Below are 11,546 nucleotides of genomic sequence, written 5' to 3' on the forward strand. Positions count from 1 at the left end.
AAAGACAGAAATGGGATTTGTTGTAGTCGTACTACCCATACATCTGTACTGAAAGGGATGCAATACTATAGTCAACAGGGCTTACAATCCATATAACATTGCAGACATACATTAGAGTGTAGAGTATTATAACATATATACAGTATATATAGTTATGAATTGCTATAGACTTGCTTTTGTTGGGTCAACTGTACACTACTGAACACACTCTCCAACAAACATACTGTTTGTTTGTCTGCCCGTCGACTCAATGTTGTGTCTATGCGTTTCAAACATTACTATATATTTCATTATATGTACCGTAAGTCACAAATACCAACGTCTATGTTCTACACTATATGAAGTATAACATATATAGTATAATACATGTATTGACAAATAATAGAGGGATCACTAAAGTGTATGGAGGAGCACATGCATTGGCCAGACCTGCAATAGAGAGGAGAGAGAGAGATTGTATGGCTATTGTAATGCTTTTAGCATTTGAGTTATAAAGGAGTGAACAGTCAAACTATGAAAGATGTACACTATATAACTGTTTTTATGTGATGGTTGTATCAATACATTTGTTAGTTTGAGAATACATTTGATGAATAATAGTGTTTTTTAGACCTAAAATTAAAGCATCAGTTTTTAGAGACAATATTAATGTCAGTGATTTAAAAGTTCCAAAGAGTCTATAATTTACTGCTTTTAGTAAAATAATTTGTGTTAATGACTAAAATATTACTTTATTGTGTATAAAACAACTCTTTTAACCATTTAATTATAACTTTTGACAACTAATTTTAACATATAAAACATTTATGGTAAGTCAATATATCTTATTTAATTTTATTTTTCTAGTTGTATAAACTTTATAATAAATAAATATTTTGAGTAAAGTATATATATTTCCATTGGTTTAACAATTTTAGTTCAATTTATATTAACTTGATTATGTATTTTCATTAATTTCATTAATATAAGAAATTAAATTATTTTTAAACAATACACTTACACTAACAAATTCGAAATATTTTAATTTTTATCTTAATTCAATTAGCATAAAAAGTTTAAATATTATATAATAATATTTATAAAAATAAAATTTTTTAATTAATTTTTATTTTAAACTAATAAACAATGTTATAACTTTATGTTATAGTATACAAAGTTTAGTCACAAACTTTAAAAGATCATATATTTCTGATAAACGGATATCCATTTTGACTCATTCAACACATTTTAGCCGTTATTATAGAAATAGATTTTACATTTATTGTATAGAAAATACTGTAAATATCTGATAATATCGGAACAGATTGTTATTGTAGTAAAATTGTAATCTATTGGACTTAGCATTCGTCTATATTACAGTATATATTGTATATACAATATTATATAAAAACTTTATATTTTAATCGGTTTTGTTTTGTAAAATTATTGTGTATAGTATTTAGACCAGTTATCGTTATAAGTGTTATCATGATAACTTTTTATTAAATGTCTAACATATAGAAAATAACTAATTTTAATAATATTATGAACCCAAGTTTATATCAAAAATGAGCAAGATAAATTCATATATATATATATATTAATTTGTATTAGTTTATGTGAACAGTTTAATTTTATATAGTGTATAAACGATAACTGATTTAGACTAAAGTTTTTTTTATAGTTTTTACTTTACACATTTACACCATTAATTGTTAAACTTATTATACTATAGCTATTAGCTTAGTATTTGATTTTTACTTTATGAAATTTGATACTAATTTGTTTAAATAGCTTATTTATTATTAATAAAAATAAATATACTTTATATTTGGTGTAATTTACATAAAACAAAATGTCATATAGTTATTTATATAATTATATAATAGATTGATACAATAGATTTCACTGAAATCAAGTATAACTTTACATATTATCAACACTTATTAATTTATATTTTATGTTTGAGTTAATTAACGACGACTTGCCCACACATGACTTTAATATATATATATAATTAAAGATTTCATTAATATTTAATTGTTTTGTAATTACTAATTATAACAAACTTGAAATAATAAAAATAAATATATATATATTTTTATAACTTTATTTTATAGTTAATGATTTAATTAATTAAATATATACACCATCATAAATATTAAAATTGAACAACTTTAACATATTTATACAATGGTTTGGTGGCATCAAGTTTTACATATTATTATAATTATATTTATGTATTACCAGCAAACAAATTGTGGTAAGTTGTTATAATTTGTGTAAATTTATTTAAAATTTTAAATATATAAAAAATTGAACTAAAATAAAAGTAATTTTAATTAAATATCTTACTCATATTAATCAATAAAATATTTGATAAACTTAGTCATCATTTTATATTATTTAATATGATCTACTAATTATATAATATAAATGATAGACTATTTTTATAATTAGATGTAATTTATTATAAGTCAAACTCAACAATAATAGCAAACTAGACAAAGCTTGTGATGAATTGTTTGTTATTTAATTGAAGTAAATTAAAGTAATAGAGTTTATCCTCTAATAATCAAATGTATTACTAATATAAATGATATTTTTAACACTTTTAAATTTATTTTAATACTATTTTTTCTAATATATTGTCTATATTACTGTATTATATTATTTGTAGATATTTATACATTAGAAGAAAGAAAGTTAGTGAAAGTGAGAGAAGAAAATTAAATTGAATATAAATTTATTAATAAAAAGATTCAAACCGTTTGATTTATAAACACCTATTAATGCAATAAATTATTCAAAAATATAGAAAAAACTAAATTGAATGAAGAAAATGGTGAAAAAGGATTGCAATACAAATGGTGTCCATTTTCGGGTTCAAAGTATCCGCCGGGAGATACTTGGTTTAGACGACTCGATACACATGACCTGTCATATTGTTTGGCCTGTAATTGCAGTCAAGTTAGTCATTATTTAGCTAATATTTTCATTATATTTTATGTAATATATTAATATTGATTTAAGATTGATTTAAAATTAATATTTCAAATATAATCATACAGAATTCAAAAATACTTTTTGTTGTATAAGTGTTTAAAACAGTAGATTTAATTGATTTAACTAAATAATAAAATATTTTGAATATATAGATATTTTTATTAATTATGTTTATTTTTAAAAATTTATTTATTATTTAATATAACTTAATACATTAGGAACTTTAGCACTTAATGTATAAAATATTAATACTTTACATTAACTATTAATTTATACAAATCGCATTTTTTGTGGATTACTAATAATAATGGTAAATAGGGAGGAAAATCTAACTGTACCAGTAAACCATGTAACAGTTTGATTGAAATATGCAAAGTGACCACTAATTTAAATGAAGTTGAGAAAGGCTGCTGTCAACAGTGCACCGGTAGGTCATTACTATATTATTTCATACTTTGTATTTAAAATATGGTTAGAATATATTATTTAGAATACATATTTAATATATTATTATTTATCTTAAAATTTTAATTTGATAAAATTTTAAAAATTATATTAATCATAATATAAATGATTTGATAGAAACTGATGAAACCAAAAGAGTAGAAATTCAAGTGAAGGGAAGGGTAGATAAAGGTTTGGATAATGAAAGGCCGACAATCCAAAAGATGTCTTGTCTTCATAACGGACATCTCTATTATGACAATCAGATATTTGCTTCAAATACTACTTCCATTCAAAAAAGTCAATCCAATCAATGTGTTCAATGTATTTGTCAGGTATTTATCGCACAATTGGTTTTTGTGATAAATTATTTGTTTTTAATTGAACTCAATTACATTATAGGCCGGTCTCGTACTCTGTAGACTTAAGACATGTTATCCTAATAGCTGTTCTACAGTTGGCGACAATAGTAATAGACTTAATGAGGATTGCTGTCCATTAAGATCTAGTTGTCGAGGTATATGCTTTGTTTTAATCATATTTGTTTGTACTGATAGTAGTCTTATATGTAAATTAAACAAATGGTTTAACTTTTTAATAGATAAACCAATTAGCGATTCAGACAATGACAGCAAAAATGATGACTATTTAGTTAGTATTTATAGTCCTAATGATGACTCGACAGCAAATAACAACAATAATAAACCATTTGGTGGTAATGACTGTAAGTCTGGAGCAAAGATCTATGAAAACGGCGCCAAATGGCACCCAATGATTGGCCCATTCGGTCAAATGGATTGTGTCATCTGTGTCTGTATGAGTGGTACTGTCCAGTGCTCTCGTATTAGTTGTGACCATCTAATCAAAGATTGCCACAAAACTAAGCAAATTCAAGGCCAATGTTGTCCTATTTGTGTCGATCCCATCAACACTGGTTTGAATGCCTTCACTAACTTTCATTGATTTTTTAATAGTCTTTTCTTACTTTAATGGACTAACTTTTATCCCTAATAGAGAGTCAAAAGAGCGATCTTAATAACCATAGAACTCAACAAACATTTTCTCATTCAATGTCTTACAATAACAGCAAAATTAATGACAACTTTCAACAGATTTGTATACCACTAAAGTTGGACACAATTGTCTACCGAAGTCACGCTCAAAGCAGTAACAGTGCTTACTATCAATACGCCTTTCAAACCAACAAAACCAATAGGAGTACCACTTTATACTCTTTTACTCTTAAAGATGGTATCAATCAAATTATATACTTAATATACAGTATATACACATATATTATATTTTATTCAATTTATTTTTCTTTAATTAAATCTCAAATTTAGGCAAAATTACAGACTTTTCACAACAATATTTAACATACGATGAATACAAGGTGTTATCAAATACTTTTAAATTTAAATTATTGGGTGCAACCAAACTAAGTATTTTTTATTTAATATTTATCAAATCAATTACCTAATTATGTTTTATCATTTAAATACAGAATTTGTTGAAAAATTAGCGAAAAAAGCAAAAAAGTTTCCAATAAATTGTCAGCAAAACTGTAAGACACGCGTAGAAAGACTGGAGAAATCTCTCAGAATTAAACCTATTGTTACAAACACTTTGTGCGATAAAAACACTTATAATTTTAATTAGATTTTATTGAAAAATAATGCAAACAAATACATAATTTAGATTTTTAGTTATTGTCATTTTATTATCATGTATTTGAATTTAACATATATCAATAGTTTAGTGACTTAATCAGATATTTAAGTTATTATTAACTATTAAACCAAACATCAATTTAGAGTTTAAACTTTAGACCAATTTTTATATTCAATATACAGTACTAATATTTTTTCTATTATTTTCGACACTCAAACCATTTTAATATAATCACAAAATCATTTACAAACAAATAAAAAATTAATAGTTTATTATACGATTGCTTTCATACTATACAGTGTAATGTGTAAATAGTATACACTGTATTATATGATGAAACAATCGTATAATAAACTGTATTAATTTTTTGTCTGTTTGTAAATGATTTTGTGCTTATATTTATAATATAATTTATTTCATTTCAAAATATAATTATATAATTCATTTGTATTGTACTATTTGTACGGTATATCATTTATATACAAAACTAATGCAAAATACCGTATATTGTATGAATAATTTAATAAATCATCATTAATTAAAATATATTTCAATTTATTTACCGTAAATAAAATATAATAAATGATTAAAAACATTGATGTAAATTAATAATATAAATATAATAGATGTGTTGTCATTCTCTATCAATTAATTTGTTTTGGTTTAAAGAAACTGGTAATCGATGACTGAGTCATACCATTCTTATCTTTTTGTTGTGTCTTCGGTTTCTTCACACTCTTGTTGTCAACATTTGTCACTTCATTCTTCACTTGTTTAGACTTCTCTTCATTTTTCGTTTTCTTTCTCTTTTCTTCACTTTTTGTCTTTATTTCATTGTTCTCTTGATTAGCATTTTCTTCTTTATCTTTAATTCTATTGTCTTTATCATCATTTGTTACCTCTTTTTTAACTTTTTTAGTAACTAAAAATCCGTCTTCATCTTCATATGTCTCAATTTGTTCCATTACTTTCTTGATATCATTATTACAACTATTCTTATTAACAAACTTATCGATAGCAGTCTTTTCTTTGCATTCATCATCAGAATCGCTATCGGAATCAATTTTAATTCTTTTAAATTTCTTAGACTTTTTCTTAATGGTAAATATTTCTTCTTCATCTGATGTGTCATTAGAATCATTCTTGGATTTTCTTTTATCATTAATTATGTTAACCTTTTCCTCAATTTCTTCGTCACTTATTTCTTTAGAGGTTAAAGAGTCTTCATTTTTATCCTTATCTTCAGTTTCACTGTCACTCTTAAACGGGTCGTTATCATCATTATTGACAAGTTCTTCATTATTGTCTTTTTTGTTCTTAGAAAACATTTCTGTGATCTTCTTCTTCGATCTATTCTTTCCTTTGCTGATGATTTTAGGTTTAGCTTTGCTATGATTTTCTTGTTTCTCAATTGTTGTGCTTTTGTTATCACTTTGTTCTTTCTTTACGACAAACTTAGCGACTTGTCTTCTGTTAGATTGTCGGAAATCGATGCCATCATTAGTGATATACGTTAACCTAAATTAATGTATAATTTGTTAGTATCTGTTAATATATCAAATCTTTTATTACATACTTTTGTAAATCATTTAAATCAGTCTTATCTTTGACTTCATAATCAAATTCGTTAAAATTAAGATCAAGTGAACTGCTCTCTTGAGTTACACTAACACTATAGATATGTTTAGTGAAACCATTGCGGAACCACTGACTGACCGAATCAACTTCAGACTCATCGACAATCATAAACCTCTCCATCTGTTCATAAATATATAAAATATTTGTAAAATCATACCATTAAATAAAACTTTGATACAAACCTTAATTTCGTTGTCGTTATCATTGCTGTCATTATTGCCAGACAACAGATAATTGACAAACAATTGATTCCCTCGTTTGTATTGTCGCTCAACAAATTGGTCCAGAAGTCTGTAAATAAAAGAAATCAATAAAAATCATGAATACAATCATATCATATGATGGCTAACCTGATGGCCAGTTTCACGTGAGTACGAAAACGAAGACTTAAATAACTGTATGTTATCTGTAATCAAACAATTGATATCATAATTAGATTTATATCTAGTGTTTGCTAATTGTATTACTAACACATTTTTTGTCTTCAATCACCAATTGGTGTAACTCTTTAACCACATCATCGACCAAATCCTTATTTTCATCTATTTTTTCATCAATTGAATCCATTTTTACTGACATTTGAAGGCTTTGTAATAGTTTTGCGCCAAAAAAGTGTTATTTTTAGTGAATAACGTTTCAGCAAATCATATCAATTGAATCATATGATTAACATTTGATTTTTCAACTAATTATATGCTATTAATTAGTTTTAAGTAGTTATATATTATTATATTAGTAATCATATCATTTAAATAATAATTAAATCAATTAATAATTATAATAAAAGTCTAATTGTTTTGACACACATTTAAAGTACACAAATATATACTAAAATAAACACAAAATTGTTGTATAATATTATACTTAACGTAATTGTTGTCAATTGTATTGTAATTTTGAAAACTTGAAACAAATGACAATTTAATGATTTTTTTGAATACAAGAAGTCATATGTATTGAGACTATTGTCAATTGAATGGATAATATATGCGATATCAGTGATGATGAAGAACTGATCCATAGCTTGAAACATGTGACAAATGATACCATTGATGTCACTTCAGATAAACTACGAGTCGATAGTCATGTGAAGAAGTCAAATGAAGACAAACTGACGACTAATTCATGTTTGTCTACTTCACCACTCATGAGTCCAAACACATGCAAATCACTTCTTCCACAACAAACCATACGATCCGAACTGAGACGCGATTTCTTAAGACTTTTATCATCACTTCATAAGCGAAAAGTGTTATTAAAACTATATGAGTGTCCACTGGTATTGTCGGCCACTTTCGATGGCTGTGACTATGATTTGCGACACATCTTTGTCTCGTCTTTTGTCACACCAATTGGTTTAGAGAAGTCTGCGATCGTTAGGACACAAGATATATGTGAACTTGAGTTTGATCTCTAATAATAAGTTTAAATATTTTTTTATTTATTAAATCTTTAATACATTTAAGACTTTAATTTAATACATTTAACTATTATTATTATTGTATATCATATATGATATGATATTACCTTATATTTAATAAATTTGATAAAAGTGTTTATTTTAATTACTTTATCATTTGATTATTAATTTATTAAGTTTTTTTTGTAGTTTCTAAGTACTATAGGCTCTATTGAAAAGTTGTATATAAATGTAAATAAATTAATTTAAGAAATTTAAACACATTTTACACAAATCCTAACACAAGTCATACCAATTATCACATATCTCTTCCTTACAATCCCTTCGCTTATGTCTATTAAGACAACTGTAAGTATCAGATATGATACTCAGTTGACCACTGCTGATGAAGAGGAGTCGATTTCAACGAAACAATTGTCCAAAAATGTAGCGCTAGTTAGCGGATAAAATGTGACCAACAAATTAAGCTAAACTTATATTTAATTTTACATTTTAGTTTTTTGTAAAATAATTAAAAAATTTAAATATATAAAAAAACTACGACTTTTTAAAAATTAATAATAATTTAATTATAGTAAATGTCGTGCTATAGAAATATCAAATTAAGAAGTAGTCATTTAAAACTATTTATCATTAAAAATAACATCAAATAAATTTTGAAAATTATAGTATTGAGATGTCATGCAATGAGCTCCGGGTCATTACACAAGTGTTTCAATACATTCTGTTTATTATTATTTAATCCTAAATATATGACAAATCCTTTATTTTAAATTTCATATTCAAAGAATATATTTTAAAATTTTAAATTATAATACATTTATAATTAGTATAAATTATATTTAGAAAATATTATAGATCTTAATAATACTAATAAGGTTTACAAAACATATTATACTAATATTTTTATAATTTATAAATGTTATGTAAATAAAGGAAAACATAAAATGTTATTTTTATTATAATAACTCATTGAAGCATTCATATGATTATTGTTTACAGAATATTACAGTTGAATAATTGAAAATAATATAAATATTGTACATATTGTATATACAGTACATTAAAGTTACGGTATATGTATTTCTTTATTATGCAGCACTTGATTCAAATATGGAAACAGTTTACGCTTACAGCTCAGGTATATAGGAATATAGGAATATAGGAATTATATATACAGTATATTTATATTTATATATTTAATACAATATATACATTCATATAAAATGGCATATATTTAAAATTAATGTTTGCATTACTATAGTTTACTTTTACTAAAATGTTATAATAATTTATAATAAAAGCTTTGTTCGATTCATTTGAGTTATCAATATCTGAATATATATGAAATCACTTAGTAGTCTATTTCAGTCATTATTGCTTTTAAAGACATTTTGAAAACTATTAATATATATTTTGTTAGATTTTAAATTGATATACATTTAGAATTTTAAGAGCAAATAATATAATTTTAAATATTTTTTTATATTTACAAAACTTAAATATTGAGTGATTTCAAAATTTATTGTCTTATAGCAGAAAAAAATAAAATTCAGAATAAATTATTTTATTGTGTCATCAATTTTATAAAAGATATATTTGTTTGTCTATTGAATGCATATTCTCACTAAAATTACATACTTTTCTGCACTTTTTAATATAATTATTATATTATGAAAAAATATATGATAATAATATCAGAAAATAATTAACAACAATCCAGTAATAGTAATTGTGGTAAAAGACAACATTGCAAATAATATAATTTTATATAATATTAATAATATGAATGTTTTAATATGTTAGGTACGTGTTGTATACCAAAAGATATCCGCACACATTGTCAAACAAAACTGTATTTTTTTATTTTACAATTAATTTAATTGTGAGCTAATACTTTTTAATGAAAATTAACAATTAATTTATTTGTCTAAATTTATGTATAAGGATTTTAGTCTAATTATATGAAATGCATTATTTATGATATTTCTAAAAAAATTTTAAAGTGTAATTAAATGTTGTTTATACAACCTCTCTTACATCATATTTGTTATTTTTTTAAATAAAAATTAACTTTAATAATGACAGTCAAACTTGAAAGTGAGATTAAACATTAAAATTAATGTTTGGAAAAAAAACTAATAAATAATCTCAAAATTACTCTTAATTATTAAAATTAAAATTCTATTTTTTATGTTACAAATATTATATTGAAGATTTGAAATCATTTGGATTTAAATTTAAAAAAGATAATTGCATTTTTCACATTTCAGATAAATTTAGTCATAATTTATCGGTAAAAATGACTATTTTTTAGAAAAAGGTCTGTAAAAACTTAAAAATTAAATTTAAAAAATTGTCATATTTAACATTTAATATAAATATATGATTTGTCAAATTACCAATTTATATATTTTTAAAGACATTTATTAACGGTTAAAATATCAACAAAATAGATGGTAAAAATTGCTATCTTCATGTTTGCGCTCAAATAAAATAAAAACAACTTAAAATTAAAAAAATTAAAAATAAAATATACATAAATATAAAGATTATTGAATTTTATATAATATTTTTTATAATTAAAAGCAAAGTAAAAATGACGTAAAGTATAGTCTTTGAGGTTATGTCAGTATCTTTTGATATACACAATACAATTGTTATAAACACTATTATATATTGGAAAATATTATTTTATATATAGTTTATATTTATGATATTCATGTGATATTTGCTAAGTTTTTATTTTTCAAGTTTTAATTTTTAAATTTATTTTGAACAAACTTTGTACTGCAATAACAAAAATAAAACAACAATTTAATCAACAATATTAAAATACGAATAAGTCATTAATATTTTAATGTATTTTACATTATTTTGAAGAGAATTTATACAGTATAATACAGTAGAGTACTAATAATTATTTGTATAATACAGTACTATATTATTTTATGTCAAAATTTGATACTATATTTTACCTACATTTAGTCAAAACATACTACTCATGTCTAAATAATTAACAATTTCTTGATTATTGACTACTGATTAACTGTATTTGATTGTGTATATGAATAACTAAATGTGTAGACAATTATTAATTATATTCAATTATGTTTTGTATAGTATATGAAAGTAAACTACAAGTAAATGTATTGTCGTTAGATTTAGAGATTGTGTCCCTAAACACTGATTTGTTCATTCAATTTGAGTCTATTTAATATTAAATGATATCATAAAACCTATATAATTATTTTACATACAAACTTATCCTATCATATTTGATATACTGTAAATTATATTATATGTATAAATTATGCAATAAAATAATGTTGTAATGTTTTCAAATGAGATAAATGATGAAATTTTTTCATATAAATATTAATCATTC

At 23.3% G+C, this 11,546-nt stretch overlaps 3 protein-coding genes across 3 annotated transcripts; 2 read left to right on the forward strand and 1 right to left on the reverse strand.

Moving 5' to 3' along the window:
• The first annotated feature begins 2,896 nt into the window (after positions 1-2,896).
• LOC128957493 (chordin-like protein 1) lies at positions 2,897-5,088 on the forward strand. Its single transcript, XM_054303263.1, has 8 exons — positions 2,897-2,949; positions 3,304-3,412; positions 3,568-3,764; positions 3,832-3,946; positions 4,031-4,363; positions 4,444-4,680; positions 4,773-4,871; positions 4,934-5,088. The coding sequence occupies exons 3-8, from the start codon at positions 3,654-3,656 to the stop codon at positions 5,086-5,088; spliced, it is 1,050 nt and encodes a 349-aa protein (XP_054159238.1). The 5' UTR covers positions 2,897-2,949; positions 3,304-3,412; positions 3,568-3,653.
• A 597-nt stretch (positions 5,089-5,685) lies between these two features.
• On the reverse strand, positions 5,686-7,383 carry LOC128958330 (myb-like protein X). The gene is made up of 5 exons (XM_054304175.1): positions 7,210-7,383; positions 7,089-7,144; positions 6,921-7,029; positions 6,677-6,858; positions 5,686-6,618 (listed from the first exon to the last, which is right to left on the reverse strand). Exons 1-5 carry the CDS (start codon positions 7,315-7,317, stop codon positions 5,745-5,747), a joined length of 1,329 nt encoding a protein of 442 aa, XP_054160150.1. The 5' UTR covers positions 7,318-7,383; the 3' UTR covers positions 5,686-5,744.
• Positions 7,384-7,625: 242 nt separating this feature from the next.
• LOC128957504 (uncharacterized) lies at positions 7,626-8,155 on the forward strand. The gene has a single exon (XM_054303275.1). It carries the CDS (start codon positions 7,715-7,717, stop codon positions 8,153-8,155), a length of 441 nt encoding a protein of 146 aa, XP_054159250.1. The 5' UTR covers positions 7,626-7,714.
• The last annotated feature ends 3,391 nt before the right edge of the window (positions 8,156-11,546 follow it).

This window comes from Oppia nitens, unplaced genomic scaffold, assembly GCF_028296485.1.
Source record: "Oppia nitens isolate AA-2021 unplaced genomic scaffold, nextdenovo-longstitch-racon4-pilon3 scaffold13_pilon_pilon_pilon, whole genome shotgun sequence".
Classification (NCBI taxonomy): Eukaryota; Metazoa; Arthropoda; class Arachnida; order Sarcoptiformes; family Oppiidae; genus Oppia; species Oppia nitens.